The sequence below is a fragment of the Neovison vison genome, chromosome 4 (assembly GCF_020171115.1).
Source record: "Neovison vison isolate M4711 chromosome 4, ASM_NN_V1, whole genome shotgun sequence".
Classification (NCBI taxonomy): domain Eukaryota; kingdom Metazoa; phylum Chordata; class Mammalia; order Carnivora; family Mustelidae; genus Neogale; species Neogale vison.
Window position 1 is genome coordinate 3036841 of NC_058094.1, and position 24158 is coordinate 3060998.

At 51.9% G+C, this 24158-nt stretch overlaps 1 protein-coding gene across 16 annotated transcripts in view; it reads left to right on the forward strand.

Annotated features, from left to right (window-relative positions):
• The window catches only part of PTK2 (protein tyrosine kinase 2), a 245677-nt gene that overhangs the window by 153845 nt on the left and 67674 nt on the right, over nucleotides 1–24158 (forward strand). For 9 of the 16 annotated variants that reach the window (XM_044244883.1, XM_044244884.1, XM_044244882.1 and 6 more), the window contains 5 exons: nucleotides 3690–3720; nucleotides 6226–6278; nucleotides 16596–16613; nucleotides 22556–22612; nucleotides 24052–24072. In XM_044244883.1, coding sequence (XP_044100818.1) covers nucleotides 3690–3720; nucleotides 6226–6278; nucleotides 16596–16613; nucleotides 22556–22612; nucleotides 24052–24072 — 180 coding nt within the window. Of the gene's footprint in view, nucleotides 1–3689; nucleotides 3721–6225; nucleotides 6279–15571; nucleotides 15656–16595; nucleotides 16614–22555; nucleotides 22613–24051; nucleotides 24073–24158 lie in introns of all 16 variants that reach the window. The other 7 variants (XM_044244876.1, XM_044244878.1, XM_044244875.1 and 4 more) reach the window with 4 other exon arrangements.

A 24158-nucleotide genomic window follows, 5' to 3' on the forward strand; every position in this document is an offset into this window, starting at 1 on the left:
CCACAGGTTCTGCTGTGAGCTCTGAGTGTGCTCAGGTGCACCTGATTCGTTCTGTGACCGCCACAATTATGTTGCACTCACACAGCACTTTTAATGGTGGTTTTACTGGGACAGACAACAGAATTAGAGCCATACATAGCAAGATATCCTGAGCCAAGTTCCTCCAGAGTTGCTGAATGACCTTGGCCCTTATTGTAGGGCGCTAGCTAGCCTACGCCGTCCAAGGAAGTTCAGTGGCAGTTTTTCAATTTTCGTCAGATTTCCCTCAGGGGAGAGGATTATGCAAGTTAACATAGGGTCGTAATGTCCTCATTCCTCGGGGGATTTCCTGTGCGCGGGATGATAGCGAGCCTGCACCTGTGAGGGAGGGATCCACGCTTCCAAGATGTCCCGGCCCGGAGGGGAGCTAGACCAGAACTGACAGGCGGGTTGTGTAAACATGAGAGCACTTCTGTCAGTGAAGGAAACATTCTTTTAAAGCTGAGACATAGGAGGGAGAACATCGGTGGCACAGACAGCAAGGAGTCCAAATCTCCCTTCTCGCGTCTTCTTCGCTCGCTGAGATGAGCCGGTGGGCGCACGGGCCCCTTGTAGGAGAGCGGACACGCAGATGCACAGGAAGCAGGGCACCAGCGGCGACAGAGCGCCTTCTCTGGTTTCGGTCTGGTGAAGTGACTGATCTTCCTACCCATCCTCGGCGGGTCTGGGAAGACCGGCCCGCACACTCTGGTGGTGTCCGTGGGAGGTGTCGGCGGCCAGCGTGGCGGGGGCGCCCCTGCCCATTGTTCGCCTTCTAGAAATCCTCCCGCAGAACCAGACTGGCCCGGGGTGTTCACTCTGCAGTGTGTGTAGAAGCTCAAAACCAGAAACTGCCCGAGCGTCCACACGCGTGTCCACACGGTGGGAAGTGGTCCCTGAAGGAGGCGGTGTGCTGCCCGCGGAGAGTGCACCACAGCTGGGAACCATCGGGGGGCGCTCTTGCCGCGCTAAAAGACACACATGTGTCGCCAAACTGTGTGTGTGTTCGCAAGTGTCCGCGGTCGGGAAGTCAGGGCAGCCCAGTGGCCAACGGTGCACGGGGGGGGCTCCGGGAGGTGGAGATGTGTCTGAAGCGGGCGAGGAGCCTTCGGCGTGTCCTCGTCCTCCCCACGGAGATGGTTACAGGGAGCCCGCATTGTTCAGTTTAAAAAACAGATAAAAACTTTTATTCAAAAATTAGAAGTTAAATGTAGGTTGTAACCTACATTTGTGGATACATCCTAATTCCTAAAGGATTTACTCCAGAAAATAAGATACTTGCCGTGGGAATGACACGTGAAATCGTAGGTTAGGCATTCAGCTTCTAAATTTAAGGGAATGTTAAAAATTAACAGGGGAACCAGGCATTTCAGTCGGTGAGTGCTGAGTTTTTATAACTGCTGCTTCTGGTGTGTGTTGCCATTGTACTCAGTGATCGGTAACTTTCCCGCTTCCTGAAAACGTACTCTCAGGACGCTCCGTTGGTAACCAGCTCATTTACAGCTCTCCTTCTGCCCCTGCCCAGCCGCTCAGGAAGTCTCTGGTAACCAAGTGTTTATGAACGGGTCTCTTTTCTCTCCAGGAAGTAGACATTGCAACAAAGAGTGCAGACAGCTAGCGGCCACACTGATGTGTCACGGGCAAAGCCGTTACTAACTGGCTGTGGTGGGTGTGGGCTAGACGTGGTTGGAGTGTTCATGGCGGTCAGCTAATGATAGGATTTTCTAGTGACTCCACATTTGGCCTTCGTGCCTCCGTTATTTTGCTTGAAATGTGGATGTCAGGAAGTCAGAGCCAGGCCGTGTGGGTGCAGCTGTGGTGGCATATGGGGTGTCACACGGTAGTGGTCTGGGTTCTGCACTAGTCATGCCTCCCCACTGTCCCTGCAGACCGGACAGTCCGACTTCTGTTTCATAGGTAAACTGTCGCTCAGAAAGAGTCACTCACGTGAGGTCCAAGGCTCACTGAGTTCTCAGTTACCAAGCGGTGGTCTGAGAAGCTTCTGAGTGCTGGGAGCCCTGCGGGGTGTTAGAGCCACCTGTGTGCAGGTTAAGTCCGACCTTCGAGTGCTCTGATCCTGGAAGTGCCCGGAATGAGGCAGAAGCACAGCGGCACCGCCAGAGCCACCCCGGGGACTGTAGGAAGGGCTCCCCGGAGCTCATGCTGTGCTCGAATGGAGCGTGCCTTTTTTTTTTTTAAATATTATATCATTTATTTACTTATTTATTTATTATTTATTTTAAATTTTAGTTAACATACAGTGCAATATTGGTTTCTGGAATAGAATTCAGTGACTCGTCTCTTACACAAAACACCCAGTGCTCGTCATAACAAGTGCCCTCCCAAATCCCCTCCACCCCTCTAGTCCGTCCCCCACTGAACTGAGCTTGGAGAAATGGAGCGATAGGTCTTTCTACAGGAAGGAAGAGCTTCTCTTGAGGGTTGGAATGTGCAGGCAGCATGGTGTGTTCAGGGAAGTATGGAATGCAGTCACTGGGGACCAGGGGACGGTGCAGAACAAGACTGGGGAGACAGGACAAAGGTGACTTCTGGAGGCAGAGAGCTCTTGGCACTGAGTTCTAGGGCAAGTGCAAGGAGCAGAACCGCAGACAGCAGTCAAGATGGCGCCGGGTGACTCTCTCGGCTGCCTGGGCAGGCGTCAGAGAGGTGGGTGGTAGGTGGCAGCACCCCGAAGACGGAGGCGGGCCGCTGTTCTGTACCAGCAGAATGAAGCGGCGCTTTGTGGGTCACGCAGATGCGCTTACATTTCTTCTCACAAGCCGTCGGGGGGGCGTCCGTCTGGCTCAGGTCAGCAGAGCATGCGACTCTCAACCTCAGGGTTATGAGTTCGAGTCCCGTATTAGATGTAGACTCTACTTAAAAATAAAATCTTAAAGCCAATGAGAGACATGACAATTTAAGGGAATGAGTTGATGGGTTTGTAACAGGGGAAGATTGTCCTGGTAGTAATTTAGCTCGGGGACGGATTAGAGGAGGGGATTAGTTAGGTGCCTGTGAGATGTATATGGACTGAAGGTACTGACCTGGGGGATCTGTGCTTCCTGCTTCTGGAAGGAGGGCAGCGAGAGCATGCCTCCGTCAACCACCAGACAGAGTCCTGTGCTTCTCTGGGGTGAGAGCAGCAGGAGCCCTTGCCGGGAGCCAGGAGCCCAGCCCCGTGATGGGGGGGACGTGACCCCACGCCGGGTCACGTGCTGCAGGCGGACTTGCTTCCCGCGTGGCTCTGTTGCCTCAGTCCCTCTGCCTCCATCCCGGGGGTTTGTTTTCCTGGTAGTTGTGCTTCCCTAGACGGGTCTCGGGGTTGCTCCTACTCAGGGTTGTTGTCCAAGGACAAATGGCCTGTCCTTTGCTGTAAAGGAATGTTGACTTTGACCGGAAGAGGTCCTTCATCTTACGGGGTCTCCCGGAAGGTACATCTCCACCCACCTAGTGCCCCAGGGCTGCGCTGTGATTGGGCAGTACCGTCCGCACAGCGGGCACCTCCAGTCAGTTCACGTGCGTTGTAAACACTGAAAATGAACCGCGAAGCCTAAGATACATGGTATAATTTCCTTATTAAATTCTCGAATAAGACTGTTCTCTGATTGCTACACATAATCTTTTCAAAAGAAATGGGAACCTCATTTTTCTCTTTCTCTCTCTTTCTCCAGAAGGTGAACGGGCTTTGCCATCGATACCAAAGTAAGTGCTGCCTTGTGCATTTTGTTACTTAGTCGTGTTGGAAACTGTCAAGCAATCACCATGCTTTATTTCCCATTTGGCTGAATCACCAAATTTCTCTGTATATGACTAGGGAGGTAGAAAACAAGTATTTCCAGGAAGACATCAAATCTGTTGTAAATTGTGTATTTAGGGTTAACCAGAAGTGTAAGATGACTTTCCCCATACCTTAAGTTCATTGGGTGGCCAGAGGACCACCCAGTGACAGGACTGGGGACAATACTGTTGATGGTTTATACTCTCCTTTGTACGAACCTGAGAACTGGTGCCATTCTGGCCATTTCACAAGTGAGAAAAGTAAACAAGTAATTTAAGTTCCTTTCTTAAGTTGCTTGTATCCTAAATTTCGTAGTAGATGTGTTGATCTAGAAGAGTAAAAAGAATTGGGCAGTGATGCCAGAAGAACTTACTTCGTAACTTCTCTGGGGTCAGCCAGTGTGCGAGGGACCGGGCACCAAATGAAGGTTAAACTTGGGCAGCGCAGACACCTGGGTAAATAAGCATCGCAGCCCAGTGCCGAGTGCTCCGGGGCCGGAACGGTCTCACGACTCCTGCAGGCGTTGCTGGAGCCCTGCAGGTACAGGCCAGCATCCTTGGGCCCGCGGGCCGGACCCGACCTCTGGTCCCCCCGGCCCCTCTGGGCGTGTTGCATCACCACTCCTGCCCTTCCTGGCTCTGTCCAACTTCCTTTAGTTGCCGAAGTAAACGCCCCTTTTCTGTGCCACCAGGCTCTTCACTTCCAGGCCCCTCGACTCCAGTGTCTGTACCCTCGCCTGGCCCTGCTCTGCTTTCCAGGCTCTAGAAACCTCCCACGATCGTCCAGTCCTGGAGGGCACCCCCGTGTGCTACCCCATAACACCTTCTTCCCTGCCGGAGGACTTATCACACTCGCAGAACTGCCTTTTTGCTTATCCATGCTCCTGGGGCCACGTGGTCAGCCAGGGTCATGTGGCATCACAGACCTGACCGGGGAGTGTCGGGTGTGCGAGGGGTACCCCGTAGCTGTGTGGGCGGGGGAGGGATGGGCCAAAGCAGCTCGCTTTCAGCTCTCAGGCAGCGTGTTTCCCAAACTCAGTAATGTTAAATAGATATTCATTAGTGTCCCACGTTAGGCCAGAAACTTAAGCCCAGAATATCTTCAACTGCAGAAAACCTGTGAGAGAGGACTTTGAGGATTAAAACAGAATCATAAACAGAATCATAAACCTAGGTACAGAAGTGGATGGAGAGTATAGTAGGTCAGAAGTGGCAACAGACGCTAGAAACACTGAATAAAGAAGCAAACTTTGAAAGGGCGCCATGGCCATAAATCATAGAGCAGCAAACGCTGTGGTGGCCGTTGGTGGCAGGCGGTGCTGGGCAGGCTGAGTGGCCGCAGTCCCCGGAGACCGCGGCCTGCGGAGTGTGGAGGCGGACGGCCAGGCCTGCTCTCGGGAGCGCGCACCTGGACTTCCCAGTGCGCCCGGTTTGGGGAGTTGCAGGGAGTCTGGTAGGGGCCGTGGCGCTGGAGCCGCTGACGTGTCCCGCCGCAGCTCTGGTTCAGCCTCAGAGATCGTGAGATCTCGGACACACAGAGAACTCCGTAAAAGGAGCCGGGTCCCATGGCTCTGTGCTGAGATCCCTGACCACAGAGGCCCCATGACCACGTACGGGATGTTCCTGCTCTCGAGGGGTCTGCTCTCGGGTCCCCTGTTTCCCAGGGTCCATTCTATGTGCTAGAGGCATTTTCTGTTCGGTGTTTCTGTAGTGCACGCGTAAGGACCTGGAAGGAGTCTTCCATTGAAACATCAGAGGCGGCTCGCTCTGGCATCTCAAGAGTCTGGGGTTCCTTTACTTTCTCTGTGTTTTGTGCTTTCTCAAAGTTTAAAACGGAACTATAATTCTGTATTTTAAGTGTCGCTAAGACTTTTGGCCGAAATTTTACTTTATGTGGGTGAATATGTAAAACACACCTGTTGTGGGGCCATTGCATGAAACAAGTAACCAGATAAACGAGGCTTACTTGTTTTCGGTCTGTAAATACAGAGAACAAGTATCTGTGTCCTGCCGGCCCTTTGCATGCTGTGAACTGAAGAAGGGCCAGGGACCCTCCAGTGTCTCACATTCTGTTTTAGAGTGTGATTCCAGCTCTGGGACTCTCTTCCCTCTGCTTCGTAAGTGCAGGCCAGTCCCCCGCAGTCTCACATCGCAGTGTAAAGCTTGACTGGACCCACATACCCAGCGACGCGGAGTGGAGGCGTAGGGCGGAAACCGCTGGCGCGAGTGGCTTTCTCGGAGCAGCTCAGCGTTCCTCCAGTTGCCTGTTGTGATTCCTGACTTCTAGAACCGTAGCGCGGTCTGCCTATTTTAAGTGCCTCGGGTAGTAGCACTTCATCTTAAAAATGGTCCTCGAAAGGGGGTGGTCTTCGTGAGAAGCGGCGTGGTCCCGACTCGAGGCGCTCACGGCTGCGCTCCTCTCTGTTTCAGGCCGGCCAACAGCGAGAAGCAAGGCGTGCGGACACACGCGGTCTCTGTGTCAGGTGAGAAGGTCCCCCCGGAAAGCCCCAGCCAGTGAGCTGCCCCGCGGAAACGTTCACGGTGCTGTAGCCGGAGGGGGCTCTCGGTCGTGATGGCTCTTTCTAGAGTAGCTTAGAAAGCTAAGCAGTCTGATGACCCAAAGCTCCTGAATTTTAACGTCATTAAACAGGTTTAAATGTGGTTCACAGATTTACCCTAGAGAAGACGTATGTGTAATACTGGATTTCTTCCAAGACCATATAGAATCGCGAGTTTCGCTTCAGTTGTGATGCTATGTTGATCCTGTTCAGAGCGAACGCTCTCACTCTGGAGCCTGCCGCTATAATGTATCTTTGCAACCTAGAATGTAACAGTGTGTACTTGGTGTATTTATTGTTGTTCTGAGTTCAAAAAATGCAAAATGTTTTCCAGTGGTTTCTGTTTTTCACAACTAACATCAAGTCATGTTTGAATATTGCTTTTTTAAGAGATATAGTTAAGATACTGGCACAGGCAGTATGTTAACTATTTTTTGCTGGGGTCCTGAGTATGGTGTGCTTTCCTTTGTATGTTTTCAAAAAATATATGCCATTTTCCCCCATTGAATAATGTGGGAAATGAGGAAAGCAGGAACGGGAAGCATCTTCTGTGGACCCAAGTTTGGTGTCTTTTATACGTCCACGCAGACATGCATGTGTGTGCACACGTGAACACAACATGCAGACACACATATGTGTGCACATGTGAATGCAACACACAGACATGCATGTGTGTGCACATTCGTGTGCATACATGCACACATGCCCATCTACAGTCCAGTCGGAGCTCTGTGCTACGTTTCTACAACAGCAGCTTCCTAATAACTCCAGTGTCTAATAATGTGACTCAGAAGAAACCTAATTCCTATTCTTTTTATTTCCCTTGAGTTAATTTGTTCTGAAATTTAGTTTTATGCTTCTGCCAGGTCGATGACTATATTTCCTCCCTAGTGTTCCAGCATCCAAATGTAATTGCTTATTTTTTACTGTGCACAAACACCCCACAACACTCTCTGAAGAAGTGTTCATGCCCAGCTTTATACACTCGGCAAAGACTCTAGTGATGAGCTGTGGGACAGATGTGCCAGAGCACTGCGGTCATTCCCTGACGAGCTGGAGAACATTCTGGGTACTCGAGCTGGGGCCCTGGCCGGTCAGATGTCTGGTGGGCTGTGGGCTTGCCAGCACGTTCTGGAAGAATAGTCCTTTATGCCGGCATGCTGCCTTCACGGGTGTGCTCTCCAAACCCAGCGGCGGGCTGGGCCACCATGGGGCAGGCGTTAACCAGGCCCTCAGGGAGTTTGTGATCCATTTGCACAGACAAAAGCTGCCTGCGCTAAAGTGGTGAGCGTGGCAGAGGAGTCACTCCCTGAGCAGGCCTGGGTCCCGCGGAGAGGACGGCGGCGCCCTGGGATGCCCCGCAGTGTGCCGTGTAGAACAGGTGAGATCGGGGCCAGCTGGGCCGCTCTGAGATCCGCGCCGTCGTGCTCTGGGCCACAAGCAGGTGCACCAGCCCCGTGGGGGCCAGTGTGCTCCCCATCCCACGCTGAAGCGAGAGCAGGGGTGCCCCGTCAGGTGTGTCGGGACTGCGGCTCAGATGAGGTCTTCAGAAACCCGTCACATCGGTTCCTTCTGTTCTCCTGGTTCCCTTTAATCCGTGTCCTGCCTGCTTCAGGCTTTGAACTTCAGCGTCTTTAGCAACGGACATCCTTGAACATCTGGGTTTTACCTCTCTCTGCCACCCACCCTTTCCCGTCCTGCCTTCATTGTCCCTAGCTGTCCCCATAGCCGCAGGTCTGACCGCAGTCCCTTCTCCAGGTTAATTAATCGCATTGCCATCCTGTGTATATAATTTAAATAGGCAACTGTCTGGTCAGAGACTGGCAGTTGGAATTTACAGTTGGACAAAGTTTAGGTCCCTGAGCTTAGCCCTCAGAGCTGCCCCCTGCCAACACACACGTTTTCCAGCTTCTTCCCCCACCCTCTCACAGCAGTCGGTGAGCTTGCTTGAGCTGTCCCTTTGGCCGGGACCCGTGTCACTATTCCCGTTCTTACGGTGACACTCTAACGTGCTTGTCACTGTGGTCATTTACCACTACAGGCGAAGGAGAGCACTTGGGGTTTAGGGGACCTTTCGCAGCCACACCAGTGGCTCTGGATTGCTCCGCACCCTGGTCATCCCACCGCTGCCTACTCCCTTCAGTGAACTGGGCTGACAGGTGTGCGTATTTATGTCCCCACAGAGACCGTAAAACCTAACATCCGGCCCACCAGGAGCCTGCCTCACACTAACCCGGAAGCTGTTACATTGATACCCAGAAAGCCTGTACGGTTTCCAGCCCCGGGGGGTTGCTTTACCGAGCAGCATGGAGACCTGCACCACGTGGGGGTGGCCCTGGGCCCCCAAGGGAGAGAACCCACTGCCCCGGGCCTGCAGGCTGGGGTCTGCTTCCCCTGCAGCGAGCCCACTCTCTTTGTCCTGGCTCCCGGCTGGAGCTGCGGTCCCGTGACATGCCGACCACGAGCGCGTGCTTCTCTTGTCTCGCTCCGTCTCGTGGAGCCCCTCGCGAGCCCTGCAGGATGGGTATCAGTGCAGTTCGACACTCTCCACTGTGCATGAGTCAGCAAGTGCCGTGCGCTGGCCGTGTGCAGGCACCGTGCTGAGTGCGGGATATGGCGGCGAGAGCAAGGCCACGTCCCTGCCGTGACGCAGGTGGCCCTCTGTGGAGGAGACAGATCAGAGACACTGGATTAAAACGTAGCAGGTGAACCGAGAGCAGCAAGAGGGAGGCTTTTGAAAACTGTAGTCAGGGGACCCCTGGCTGCCTCAGTCGGAGTGTGCGACTCTAGATCTTGGGGTCATGAGTTCTGGCCACACACTGGGAGTAGAGACTATGTAAATCAAGAACACTTTTTAAGAGATCATAGAATTGTGGTCAAGGAAAGTATCTCTGATCAGGTAACGTGGGGGCCAGTAGCTGAGTGAAGAGAGAGTTGCAACCGAGGTGGCAGAGATCAGGGAGAGGGACCAGGAGAAGCAGCAGGTACAGCAGCTTGGCTGGGATCACACACAGCAAGGAGGGGACAGGACTCTCCTTAGTAAGTGTTCAGAATGGCTTCACGGCACTAAATCCTTCACATGCCTTAGATATGATCTATGACCGCCTTACAGGGCCTTTTTCCTCCCTCTTTCACAGATCTGAGGAAAGAAACTCAGAAAGTAAACAGATGTGTTACTGTCGCCCTTGAAAGGATTGGAACTGGGCATTATTGCCCCCTAGGCAGTGTTCTCTTTCAGTGCCAGTTTAGAGGGGTTCCCTTGGGTACAGATGGAGAAGCACTTGGAAGGTGGAGAAAGTGGAACTTGTCTGACTGCCCTGTTTCTGGAAAGTTCTTATTTGGTCTTCCGACCAGATTCAGATATCACCACCTCCTAGAAGCCTTCCCTGACTACTCCAAACTCCTTCCCCAGAGTATTCTAGCCCACTGTGCATCCTTCTGTTATGAAAAGTCTTTAGATGGATGTGATCAATTTAGAAAAGTTCTTGTTCACAAGATCACAGCCCCATCATAGGGCAAAGGCTGTTCTAGTTTTCTGCTTATTGATGGGACATCAGTACTTAGTAACCATGTTTGAGTGAGTCAGTGGATGCCTGAGCGAGGTGTGGAGACAGCCCAGGACTTAGAAATGCAATTCCAGGACCGGGAGCAGAAGGAAGAAAGGCAGGACACTCGGAGCTCGCAGGCGCGTGAGAGTCCTTGGCTCTCGGATGGCGGCCTGTGAGCTCATCACTGTGAGTGGTTCTGGAGCATTTGGGTGAGGAGCGTGGAAGCCCGCCAACAGGGAGAATGAAGATCTAGGTAACCGAAGGTGTTTTCAGCTCTGGGTGGGTCCCTGGTTGGGAAATGGAGCAGAATCCTGACTTTGCGAGAGGAGGTACCAGGCTCTCATTCTTGTTTTCTTGCAAAGAAATGTCAGTCCTCGGTCATCTTCATTAAGACCACAGCTGTATGGTGACCGTACGGAGAGGTTGCCTTTGAAGTCTCGGCAAAGTTTCCCTGTGAAAATAGATGTAACATTGAAAGATTTAACAAGTAACAGCACAGTTCCCTGGGCACATCATTCCGAGGGCCTAAGGTAATTTTTTTTAGCCTAATAAGATTTTGGAGACACGTGTATATTATAGCGCAGCTCAGTTAGGACTGAGAGCCCAGTGCTTGCAGGAAGGGGCTGCGAGCATGGCAGGGAGGGGGGTGGCCTGCATCCTGGACGGGGTTTGAGCTGGGAGAGGGAGAGGGAGAGTGTGTGTGTGTGTGTGTGTGTGTGCGCGCACACACGCGTGCACACACACACAAACGCTCCAGGAACACAGGGCAGTGAATAAAGCTGAATTTTAAATGTTTTGAAGGTATAAACTCTGGTTTTTTGTTTGGTTGGTTTCTGAGTTTTAGGGTTTTCTTGGTTTGTTTTTTAAACCTTACTGTGACCAGAAGTACAGGGCCGCACGTGGTGATGACGCGGCCACAGTATGACCAGGGCTCCGGTTGGCCGTTTCGATTGCATGAAGTGGGATCAGAGGTTGTAGAACGTTTTTCTCTTTTACATCTCTGCCATGAACGTGGACGTGGTGATCTTTTTCTGTCAGAGATGTCTGGTTTGATTGTTTCTGCTGAGCCCTTTGTGATAGCACTTTTTCAGTATTCGATGCAATTCAGAAAATTTTAACTTCGGAACAGATTTTTTGGTTTAGTTGTTAATTGTGCATCATCATTTCCTTTATGGCTTTTAGGTTTTTCGAGTTAGTGACTAAAAATTACTCTAAACTAAAATGTATTTTTTTTTAAGATTTTATTTATTTATTTGACAGAGATCACAAGTTCACAGAGAGGCAGGCAGAGAGAGAGGGGGAAGCAGGCTCCGCTGAGCAGAGAGCCCGATGTGGGGCTCCATCCCAGGATCCTGAGATCATGACCTGAGCCGAAGGCAGAGGCTTAACCCGCTGAGCCACCCAGGCACCCCTAAATTAAAATGTATTTAACAAAATAAATGTTACTTGCTTTCAGCTGATTCATTATAAATTTATAAGTCACTTATATATGCAAAACAGTTTGTAAACTGTAAAGCTCTATAAAATACAAGGTGGCATGTGCATGGTCTGTGACTCACTTGTTACTGTGTTGCAGACGCATAAATACAAGTTTATACACAGGTATTTTTTAAAATTTTTTTTAAAAGATTTTATTTATTTATCTGACAGAGATCACAAGTAGGCAGAGAGGCAGGCAGAGAGTGAGGGGGAAGCAGGCTCCCTGCGGAACAGAGAGCCCGATGCAGGGCTCGATCCCAGGACCCTGGGATCATGACCTGAGCTGAAGGCAGAGGCTTTAACCCACTGAGCCCCCCAGGCGCTCCTATACACAGATATTTATACGCAAACGGGGCCCAGAGATGATGCCTGCCATGTTCACCTGCGTTAACCTTGTTTAAACCTCCAGACACTCTTCCTCGTACCGTTCACACTTTACAGGTGAGGAGATTAAGACTCAAGAGGTGAGGTGGCCGGGCCCGATTCACATAGTAAGTGCTAGAAAGCCTGATAGAAACTCACGCCTGGAACTCGACAGCCCGCTCTCTTTATCATAGACCACTCTGAATCATTCAGAAGCTTAGTGACTTTCCTTTGTGGAGGGAAGACTGGTTTGGAACAGTCTTGAGTGTGATTGCATTGTGGTCTGTCCCCCCATTTGTCCAGAATAGCATAGTACTGCCTCGTGTCTGACGTTCTCCTGTTAAAATTCAAAAGCCTGCCCTCTACTCGGGTTTGAAAGGGTTTCTTTTATCCGGTTTGCCTGCTGGCTTCAATTCTCACTGCTCTGGTTTACAGTGTAGTCCTGTCTATTGACGAAAGCTTGATTTTAACACTAGCTTTTGGGAATTTTTTTTTTAAGTACCCTAACTTAGAGTATCAGCACTTAGTATGTGCAGAGTTGATTTTTATAATTTATGTGCTCTGTGATGTAACTTAATCAAATCGATGGTGCTGAGTATATTTAATTGCAGGAAGTGTAAGTGTTGGGTGTTACTGGCTTGTTCCAAGTAGCTGGCTTACTGGAAGCTCTGATTGCAGCGATCACCAGTAGGCTCTATAATCCGTCTCCTGTTAGGAGAGACATTCAGTCGTCAAGAGGGTCACAGTGGTTTCTCCCTGGGTGTGGTCAGGGTGGCTGATGGCCACGGCAGCCCACTGTGCTGGCTTCCCTCCGCTGCCTTCACCAGGGCGCTAGAACTCTGTCTTTGCCGGGACCAGTTGGCCCACACCTGCCTCTCCCCTTTCTGGCTTCGCATGGGATTGAGAAAAATACTCTGGAGTCACATGGGCCCTGAGATGGCTAGACCATGCATTCTAAAGTAGTCTCCAGAGCTAAACTGCTTTCCTACTCCTGAGTCTTGAGTTGGCCTCGACCCCTGGGCTGCAGACGTGTAGAGAGACACGTGGAGGCCCCCTGCGGGAGCAGCTGAGACCCCTCCCGGGAGGAAAAGCCCACAGGAAACACAGAGCAACGAGTACAACCGCAGACTCAATGGCGTGTTCACTTTTCCACACGTTCCAGGCCACACGCCTGTTACCTCAGCCCCGAGTACCTGTTTCCACCTTCCCCGTCACCTCCACTAATAAGCAGCATCGCCGCGCTTTATCTGTTGAAGACATTGTGTCGCCTACGCTGTTGTCCCCACACCCTGGGTCCAGATAGGGACACGTCTGTGACGCTGTGCTGATATGCTCCCCTGGGCCCCTGCATTTCTGTATTCCCCGTGGGCCATGGGCCATTTACTAGGATCAAGGGGAAGTTGGATCAGATTCAGGCTCAGCGGCTTGTTGGGTTGTTTACCAGAACACACCCCACGTAGCTCGCTCTCGCCAGGACCTGCAGACCGACCAGTCGACTGGGTCAGTGTCCGAGCAAGCGTTCTAAAGCTCCCGTGAGCACCGCACCCGAGGCCTTCGCGCCTGTGTCTTCACCGGCCTGGATTCCGTTGGGCCGCAAGGTGGCCTCCCGTGACTTCTGCCGCGTCTTTACCTCGTTAACTGTTGTCCTTGCAAAAACAGCTTTTCCTCACAGCTCTTCGTTCACCCTGGGACATGCTTCCTACAGGGAAGATGAGAGAACTGCCCTCTTCATTCCCTTTATTCTCCAGTTTTCTAAAATGATGCGGCGCTTCCCTGGCTGGGTCGTGTTCTTCTGTGCTCTCGTCTTCCGAGCAGCATTACAGGTTTTCTGAGCAGCGTTAGGGATTTTCTGCGCAATGTTATGGATTCGTGCACTTTGGCCTTATCTGGGCTGCTGCTCTGCTTCTGTCATAAAGACAAGCAGGAAGGAGAGCGCTGATCTCCTCCAACTGACGCCCGGGGTGCCAGCTCCTGGAGAAGCTTCCTGTGTCACCCCCGCCCCCCGCCCTTCACCTGTGTGGAATCCACAGCATCTCCCCTGAGCCTCTGGTCACTTCCCCTACCAGCCCTGGCCCCTGCCCTGGGGGCGCCGCCTCCCTCAAAGCCAGGACCGTGGCTTCCCCTCAGAGCCCTTGTCAGAGGAGAACTTAGTACTCAGGTCAGTTTAGAAATAAAATAAGCGATAGAGAATGGGACTAGCTCACACTTAGGCAGCGGCTGCTCTGTGCCAGGTGCCCGGGGAGCCCCACGGGGTGCTCGCCGCCGCTCCCTATGGAGGAAGCCGCTATCACTGCCTCACTTCACCAATGAAACAAGTTCGGTAACTTTTTCAAGGTCAAAGAATGAGTAGGGGAGCCCGCATCTCAACTCAAATATGTGTTCTTTGATTATTTTATATTTCTGTAATTCCACACCTAGAGAATGGGTTTAATACAGTAAAATGAAGTTTCTCCTGTTCCTTACTTGGACTCACTGTATTTTGGCCTCCTTGTCTTTGCTCAGTTTTTTCCCTTTTGGGCTGTTTGATGGGACTTGCAGGCATGGTGTTCCCCTTTACTGACAAGTGTACTGACGTGTATTTCCGAAGACCAGAGACATCCTCTCACACGATCACAATGTAATTACCGAAATCAGGACACTGACGGGATGCTGTCCCCTTTCCCGCCGTCTGGGTTCCCGTCTCACCCATCACATCCCCTGGAGCTCTTGCCCTTGCCCTCGTCCTCAGCCCCAGGCCCAGGCCCACCTGGGCACATGCAGGCTTAGCGCCAGGCCTCCGTTCTTAACTGATAAGAACACAGGGAGCTTCACTCTGTGACAGCGACAGAGGGTGAAACCCTCCTAACAGGGTCGTGGCCACAATGCAGCATCTGAAATATCACTCCGTGGTCTGTTTCCGTTCCTCTTGCTTCCGTTCCTAACACGCCGACACTGTCTGTAAGTCCCTGCATCAGTGGGTCCCGGCCCTGCTCTCCCTGGGCCACCCTTGAAGTCCTTTTTCGAGGGGACCCCCTGGGATGCCTTTAAATGTTGCATGTCTTCTGTGTCCCGTGTTCTTAGTGCTGCGTGTTCAGGAGCTGTAGTCCCCTGTTCTTGACTTCAGGACGCCCTCTCTGCCCCGTGCCACACTGTGGTTGTTGCTTCTCTGCGCTGCTGCGCTGCACTTCTGGCAGGCTGGGCTGCCCCCGGCATCTGGAGCAGAGACGCTGTCGCAGTGTGCGGTTCGTGAGCAGACCGTGCTGGGGCCACGGGACTTTGCAGGCTGCACATTCAGACACCACATTTCTAGTTTGTATGTTAAAGTCATTTATTTAGGGTGTACCCTGGAGGTCTGTGAGCCTGTGTCTTTGTTGATGATTTGGGGGAAATTGCTCATGAAACTCACAGATCACGATGTGCTAGTTTCTGGCAGTTTTTCCTTGTGGTTGAATGTCCACAGGATTCTTGGATTATTTATTGATTTTTTTTTTTTTTTTGGTCTTGTTTTCAGTTTGTTTCAGTTTTGTTATTTGTAAAAATGTCTGTACTACCTTCACTTGGCTGGCTCTGCAGAGCTGGGAGACTCGTGTGTCTGGCTAAGAGTTTCTGTATCTAGTGCTAATCTTGGCTAAAAGAGGAACTTGTATTTTGAAATATTAGTATCCTTTTTAAAACTCAAGTCAAATCAGAGTAAGAAATAAAGTGAGCCAGTAGTCCAATGAAAGCATTCCAAGTTTGTATTTGCTTTTATAGAGCTGCCTTAAAATGTAACGTAAGTTTTCTTTTGTATTTTCGTATGAAATAATGTGTTTCTATTTTTCTCTTTCTTCCTCTTGCCTCTTTATAAAGGAGTCAGTCCCCGCCAGCATAAGGTTAAGAAAGCTAGGCGCTTTCTCCCTTTGGTCTTCTGTTCCCATGAGCCTTCTCCTACCGGTACTGCACTCGCTTGCGTCGGCTCCCACTAACCCCGCCCGGGCCGCGGGCCTAACCGGATGCTTGTACATTGCCCTGAGCTGAGTGTGCCTTAACCGGGGCTCCGTGTACGCGCTCTGTGCTGCCCAGCAGCCGCACGGGGCGGCGGTTCACACTGATCCGCTGGGGGCTGCCCTCGGAGAGAAGACGTCCTGTTTGCCTGTGTGCTGGTTTTCAAATGCATGACCGGGCGAGGCGAGGCTTCCTGGTTTGATTTGGGGGCCGGCAGGTACCTCGGTCTACGCTGCGGGTGTCCTACAGCGGCGTGCTGCGGAGTGGAGGAGGGTCCAAGGGACCCCCGGCTGCTTGTCATGCTTCGCTGGCAGGCACTCGGGGGCGCTGTGGAGCCGAGGCCTCCAGGCCACTTGCATCTTTTCTTGGGAAGCAAAGGTTATTTGTAATGATCGGAACAGGGATTTCTCCCAACGCTGCATAAATTCACGTGGAAACTTGGCACGTGGTTCAGCTTCTGTGCTGGGCCTGGCCTGGGGCTCCCTGGGGGAGGCTGGCCTTCACCAGACTCGGGGATGACTGCTTATCTTCACTGTTATCTGACGGGATGCAAATCTCCTTTGAGGGGGTTCAGGCTAGTTTTAGCAGTTAACTCTGAGAGCCTATCAGATTAATTCTGCTCAGTGTGGTCGGGACCAGCTTTACAGAACGGCTGTGGAACTCTGTATGACGTGTGGACAGCTGGAAACTCGGCCCTGACGCCAAGTAAACACACTCACTACTGCAATCGCTCGCTCATCTTTTGAATTAGACCTGGGGGGAGATTTTTTTTGTTTTCTTTGTGCTTTGACTTACTTGTCTTTTTAATAGTGTGTCTCCCTCTCTCCCCTCCCTGCCCTCCTTCCTCCCCCACCTCCCCCCTTTCTTTGCATGCTACCTGGATCTGCAGATGAAATTAGTGGGGACGGTAATATTTATTTTCACATTTGTGTTTCTAATATGAGAATTATTTATTCATAAATATGGTTCGGTATGTAATGAAAGGCGAAATGTGGTTTTGATCCAGCAAAACAAATTAAAAAAATGATGATGTGAACAAATGATCTCTTAAAACTTGGCTTTATCAGTTTCTCTGTCATGTCTCAGTGGTAAATTTGAGTTGGGTTGTATTTACACATAGAGAATTTTCTAGATTTTATGATTAGAACTTTAGATTTCTAGAACAGTTGTCAGAACAGTACTAGTCAACAAGATTAGTCAGACTTAAAAGCTGTAAATGATAGAAATCCATAGAACATTTTCAAAGTATGGTGTGTGTATATATATGTGTGTATATATATATTTATATCATAATTCTTAGTTTGGGAGTGGGCAGTAGAAAGGAAGGGACAAGAAATGATTTTTTACACAAAGTAGAGAGATACCAGCAGCAGTGATAAGGACGATTCTCCGAGCGGTGGAGGGTAGCACCTAAAAAACGAGAAACTTGAAAGGCACGTGTTGTGTTTTCTGTTGCCCACTTCATGTGTTGCCTGCATGAAACTCTGTACTCTTTACACTAAACTCAGATTGAGGGGAGGGTTGCATTTTTCTCATGATGAAGGGAGAGAATGCTTTTACTGAAGATTTCCTGTGTCGTTGTCACTGTAGGGTTGGTAACTCGAGTAGTGAACGATGTTTACTAAACGTGACTTTGGGAAGGTGCATGTGATTCGTGGGACGGACAGTGTGGAGACCCCTCCTGGGTAGTTCCCCGCCAGTCAGCGGCCGCTGCTGGCACGGAACCCCCCCGTGCACAGGCGTGGGTCTCCGGGTGCTGGCCTTGCTGCAGAGCCCAAGCGGGGACTGATGAGCCCGTGGTGGGGAGACGGCGGAGGCCGAGGCCGAGGCCGCTGCAGGACGCCTGGTCAGGAGGGAGACTCTGGCCTCCTGCCGCCCCCACGGCCCCATCACGTCACCGGCAGCCCGGCTGAGGGGTCCTGAACGAACTGCTTCATCTCGTGCGTCTTCATCCGTGAAGGGTCTCGTGGTTGTTGTGAGGATTACCGTGAAAGCCCGAGAATTTGAACAAATGTTTGCCAACAGGTGGTTATTCCCACATGCTCTAAGCATTGAAACCATTTTCCCACGGTGGCCTTTCCCAGTTCTGTCAGTCAGATGGGGCAAGTCTTTCTGCCCCCATTTTGCAGATGAACGAGCCGGGCCTTAAGGCATTAGCCGCTTGCTCTAGGCCGGGGGTCCACAGACAGAGGCCTGTGGGCGAAGTACAGCCCGCCTCTCAGTTTTTGTATTGGCCCTGGGGCATAGAATGATTATTACTTTCCTTAACGATTGGGGAAAAATCAAAAGAGCAGTATTTGTGGCATCAAAACTCTGTGAAATTCCCATGTCAGGGTCCACATGGGAGCGCCGTCACACGCAGCTGTGCGCAGGGGCGGCTCAGATTGGACGGCTGTGGCAGAGACGGTGACCGGTAGGGTCGGAAAGACCCGCTGTCTGAGCTGTGACGGGGAGCAGCTGCCGACCCTGGTCTGGCTCATAAAGCGGTTGATGCGAAAGAGCACGGGGGGCCCCTCCCGGCTCCCCAGAAGAGATCTCCCCTGCCAGGGCGTCTGGGCCGGCGGCACGTGGCGGTGACCGGCGGGGGCGTCGCACGGAGGGGCCGAGGGGTCTTGTCTCTGCCTCAGCATTGCTCTGTGGGAGTCGGTCGGCCGACTCCGACTCTCTGAGGGAGGACAGCGGGGGAGCGGGGTCGCAGCATGGCAGGTGTCCAAGCTGGGGCCCCAGCACCCCCTGGGGCAAGGGGCCCCATGTTGTGGCAGGCGAGTAGAGGAGGTGTGGCAGAAGCACAGCAGCTGCCCGTCCTCTGTGGGAGGGCGAGCAGACGGCCCCACTCGAGAGGTACGGACCCGGGGGCTTCTGCGAGCTGTACGGGCAGGCGCTCCGGCCTCAGGCAGGGCGACAGAGCAGGAGACGCCGTGGCCGGGCCGCTGGGCCAGTGTCTCCGTGGCCGTGTGCCTCGGCCTGTTTGCTTTGCTCTGAGAAGGAGAGCCCGGCCCTCTTCCCTCCTAATTTCTGAGCTGTCAGTTCTGTCCTGTTCCACGTCCTCCTCCCGGTCCGATTTCCCCGCACGCCGTGATACCCGGCCTTTCAGATCGTCCCGTCGTCCGAGGCTTCCGGAGTCTCCACTTTCAAAGTGTTTGTTTTGAAATACTCAGTTCACGGGCCGGGTACCCTGAAGCGGTCTCCCAGAGACACCGGCCCCCGTCGCGTGAACCGCCCTAGGGCAGAGCTCGGCCGCGTCGGGGGTGGGGGAGGCCCCAGAATATCCCTAGAGGAACATCTCGTAATCTCACAGCGTAGGGTGTCCGGTCTCACGAACGAAAGTCCCCGGGGGCGCCAGGCTGCTTAGCCGGTGGAGCACGGGACTTGTGATCTCGGGGTTGTTCAGTTCGAGCTCCACGTCAGGGCTAGAGAGGACTTCGCAGACAAGAGTCCCTATAAACGTTACGGCGGGTGACTCGGGATGAGGCTGTGCCCGAGTGCTGCCCCAAATCCCGGCCCCCTCCCAATGGGCACTGAGACCTGGAGGGCTCACGGGTGCCCTGGGAGGCCCAGTTCCCTGTCTGCGGGGCAGGCTGATGGCAACAGACCCACGTCAGTGGAGAAGCGCTCACAGCTGCTGCTGCTGGTGCTGTCATCCCTACCCAATCTGCCTTCCCTTATCGGTGCCCAGGTCTGGAAGCTGTTTCCTTTTGCTGTGTCTCTTTCCCCCTCTTTCGTGGGGTGCAGGCAGTTTCAGGCTGGGCTCCGGTTTTTCAGGCCCTAAAGTGTCTACACATACGTCTCCTGTCAGGAAAGGAAAACAGAACCGAATCAGTATCAAGAATTCTTGGAGAACTCAACCAAGTAATGCAGCTCGAGAGCTGCTGTGCAGGTTCCAGTGACACTTTTGTAGTGGGCCCTGTTCCTCCAGTGACAGTGGCTCTGCTCATAAGACCAGCCCCCGGGGGACACAAGCACTGGTGGCTGCAGGAGACATTCCCTAGTCCTGTTACACCATAGTACGTGTGCCCCTGAGGTCACCCTGAGTCACTCCCAGACCGCTTTGATGTCCCCAAAGGTTTCCTGTAGAATTCACGTAGCATCGAGGGGGGAGAATTACAGGCGCTTGCTTGTGATCGTGTAACTGATGAAAGCGTCTGCACCTTGATTTTTCCCGAATCAGTTTTGCATGCTGGCCTGGTACCTATTAGCCATTTGTTTTATGGCTTCAGAATTGCTTCAGGTGGGTATTTCGAGTGAGGCTTTTCTAAAAAGAGGCCGTCCCAGAAGCCACTGCAGTCACACCAGGAGGGCTGACCGAGAGTCTCCACGGGCAGGAACCCGTCCGCTGCCAGGTTCCTCCCGCGGAGCCCTCAGGAGCAGCAGAACCACGAGGAGCCATGATTTGGTGACCAGCTCTTCTGCGCAGGTCCACGTCTCGACTTTGTACGTATCTCCTGTAATCCTCATAACAACCCTGCACGGCGCATACGTGTTCCCATTGTCCATGTGAGGACACGGCTGCAGCACAGACAGGTGAGGGAACCTTGCGGGAGGGCGCAGGCTGTCCCGAGCCCCGCAGCTCCGCCCCACCCGGGCTGCTCGGCCCCGCACAGGCCGCACCACGTCCCTGCCTCAGCTGTGGTCTCCTCGCCTCGTGATTGCAGTGAAGTCGTCCTCTGTTCAGCCAGCACGGACCCCCCCCTCCTCTGTGCGGGGCCCCGTGTTCCATGCAGAGAAGGGCTCTGGTCCCCTGGTTCTCCATCCGGAGAGGGACAGACAGTGGACAAGAGACCAAAGACTGCCAGCCAGTTGGTAACGGGGACTGAGGAAAGTAAAGCATGCAGCATGATGAACAGTGATAGGGGATGGGGGCAGGTCAGTGAGAGGCAAAGTCTCTGGCTGGGTGACATTTTGGCCAAAACCAGGATCGGGTGAGTGCACCTGAGCTCCAGCACATGGCAAGTCCTGGGCAAGGGGCTGCTCTGACAGCTCTGGCAGCTTTGTGCCCTCCTCCCCCGTCAGGCGGGCAGTGACCCCACAGCCATGTGTTGCTGATTGATCTGGGCATGTCCTCAGGAGAGCCAGGAGACGGGGCCGGGGTTGGTGAAGCACCTCTGGGACCAGGGCAACGGGGGAGCCAGAAGGGGCCAGGGGGTCTGGCAGCTGTCACAGCCAGGGTCACCCGCTGCCCCAGGCTCACCCGCTGTGTTTGGCCTCTACAGGTGTGTGCTTCGTGGGAAAGAAGGCAGGGAGGGTAGCCATCTGTTGCTTGTGGAAATTCTACCTTTGTTAGCTTTCTGGAGGGAGGGCATCGTTGACAGAACAGAGAGAGAAGACCATGAGTAGATGCCACCTGTGTGCAGTGTTGCTTCCCTCGTCTCAGCTGCTTGTGCACATCCCTCCTCTGCTTGGTCCGCCCTTTCTCAAAGTGCCTTAGTAGCTCCCTTCATCCCAGACGCCATTTCCCACGGTCCTTCCTAAACCTGCACAGAGGCAAAGCTGGAGACTAGAACATGCCAGTTCGCTGAGAACAGGATAGAAGGGAGAAAGAGAGAAACAAAAGAATGTAAGGTTTGGGGTAGATTGAATGTTTTTCTTTAATCCTGCAAGCAGTGTTACCTAGAGCGTGTGAGAGCGATAGAGACGATCTGCCTCCCACGTAGGACTTGGGGACGGCTCACACTCCCGAATGCTTTACCGAGAACTGGCTCGTGGACTGTATTCTGCCCGCTGAATTTTTTCTGTGTTTCAATCACTTCTAATTAAGAACTCAATTCTTCCAGTAACTCTGAGGTCTGATCTCAGTCATTACCATGGCAACATGTGGGACGGTTGATATCCTAAAGAATGTGGCCTGTATATATTCTCTCTTTTCTGTAATTTTAATACCTGAGTGAAGTAGTAAGAGCAGCACAGAAGGAAGAACATTTAGCTTTCGGTGTTTCTGGGGCTAACGTGGATGCTTGGGCAGATTTTCTCTGTGAAGAGCTGTCCTCAAAGATAGTTCTGGAAGCACTGCTCCTTCTTTCCCGGCTCAGCAGCTTAAACCCGCAGCGCACTGCAGGAGGAAAGCAGGCGCAGCCCTGCTCCCCGTGAGTCCGAGCAAGGGCTGTTCTCGGATGCGCTTCCCACGGTGGTGCGCACGCAGATTTCTAAGTCACCGTGTTACCGAAGGGAATAGTGGAAACACTACAAGTCCTTGACTTCCCCTCCAAACGGAACTCATTGTAACATGCCATTTCTTGTCATTTCATTCTTCTTGTTAGATTTCACCCTTTTGGCATTAACACGAACCCTTCGGACGTCTGAGTGCAGGGTGACAGGAGATAATCCCTGGGCTGCTTCCACCCAGAGCAAACAAAATCTGTCACCCACGTACTCTCCGCAGCAGTCAGGCCATCAGTTTTGTGTTCCGAGAGGCCAGCGTCAGATTCTGCTGTAGAGTCTAGTTATGAGCAAAGTCAGGTTTTCAGTCTCTGAAGCACTTGTCCTATTCGGAGCGACCCCAGGAGAGGCCGGGCAGCTTTCAGCACAGGCTTGGTGCGAGGCAGTTTTGCAGTCAGAACGGATGTGGGGCTTCGAGTCCTGGACGTAGAAGCTCCACGTCTTTCTGTTCTCACAAGGGCTTTCCATGCCAGCACCATGTGTCCCCAAGAGACAAGTGTGTGTGTGACAACAGACGCACCATGACGTCACCCGTATTTCCATAGATGACTCATGCGTGAGCAAAAGTGGAGGAATGGGGTCTTGAGAGTATGTCCCCAAAGCGTGGCATTCAGGCAGCTCATTTTGCCTTTTCTATCCAAGGCCAGGAGGTCAAATATTTACCCTCTTCCAACATATCTGCTTCCTTTCCTGCAGAAACGGATGATTATGCTGAGATCATAGACGAAGAAGACACCTACACCATGCCCTCGAGTAAGTAGGCTTCTGATTTTGTTCTCGCCCAGATTTGACCATATTGAACTTCTAAATATCTGACATTTAGAAGTTTTAGATATTGTTTTTAAGCTATCTTTAATAGTTCACTGAGTGCACTTTAGAATTCTGTTTCAGGCTCGGCCAAGTCCGAGGTCAGAAATCTAACACTCAGATACCTGTAGTAAGTGTGCTTAGTTACAGGGATTTCGTAATTTGTTTCCTGACTCTGTAATACAGCCTTTACTGATGACAAAATTTCCTCTGTGTAGAAGATTGTATTATTTAAAGTTAAATAAATATAAACACGTGTCTGTTCACTTCTTTGAATACGCACAGTCAGTGAATTGCGTTTTGTTGGAAACTTTGTCCTTTACTGCCCTTGAGCTTTCCGCCTCCAGCGCACGGTCCCCACAGCTCCGGCTGGGAGGTATGCAGAGAGGGGGAGGCTTCGGTCATGCCCTTCCCGCCGCCTGGAAATGCCCGTGCTCCGCTTCTCTCTGGTCTGTGGGGCTTCTCGACAGAGGAGAACCCGGGAGCTCCAGATCTCATGTTGGTGGACGTGGTCCCAGATCTTCATTTGGAGACACACTTGAAACTTCATTCACATTTACAAAAAAATGTCTTAGGGGCACCTGGCTGGCTCTCTTAGTAGAGTATGTGACCCTTGATCTTGGAGTCGAGAGTTCAAGTCCCACATATGGCATAGAGTTTACTTTTTAAAAAATTCTTTTTTTAAATTTTAAAAATATATTCTAAACCTCCCTCCAAAAGAGGTGCAGTTATGAGTCTGCATACAGCCCCAGAGGCCTTAATAATTGAACATCTGATGTCCCGATTCCAGTAGAGCCGGACATACCTGAAAACTACATGTTCCAGGCGCTTTATTTACCCTGTTGTGTGACTGTTTTAAAAGATGCTCTCATTTAGATTAACTGTGCACGTTGAAGAGGCGCTCCCGGCATCAGGCCTGCGCTAACCCTGTGAGAGCTCCGGTATCAGAGAGTGGTTCGAAACAGAAGGAAGCACTGAAACATGGGTATTTTGGCTCGCACAGCAACATGGAAAATGTTGAAATTTGGGTTAGCCATTTAGTCACTCACACACCCCTGCAGCCTGTCCGAGTTCGCACCTGTGCGCTTGCTGTCGAGTGTTGAGGAGTGAAGGTCCAGGCCCCACGGAAATGAGTCACAGGGCAGGAGTTTGCGACCGGAGGTGGAAAAGCATTGTTGGCATCACATCGAGGCAATTTAAGGAGATTCAGAGTTTGCTTGGGTCTAGTCCCCTTTTTTTTTTTTTCTTAACTGATGTTTGTGGTTAAAATACTTAGCAAAGTAAATGTTGAAATGTACTCTGAGAGTTTGTTGTTGTTAACCTAATTGCTATTAGTGATTTCTAAGCAAGGTCTTCAATTTTTTTCTCCCTTGATTGCAATGCAGAAAGCTATGGAATAGATGAAGGTAACAGGACTCCTTTAAAATAACTGCATTTGCTTGCCAATTGCAACCTGTGGAATGACGTGGGACGTTTCAGTTTTCAGTTAACT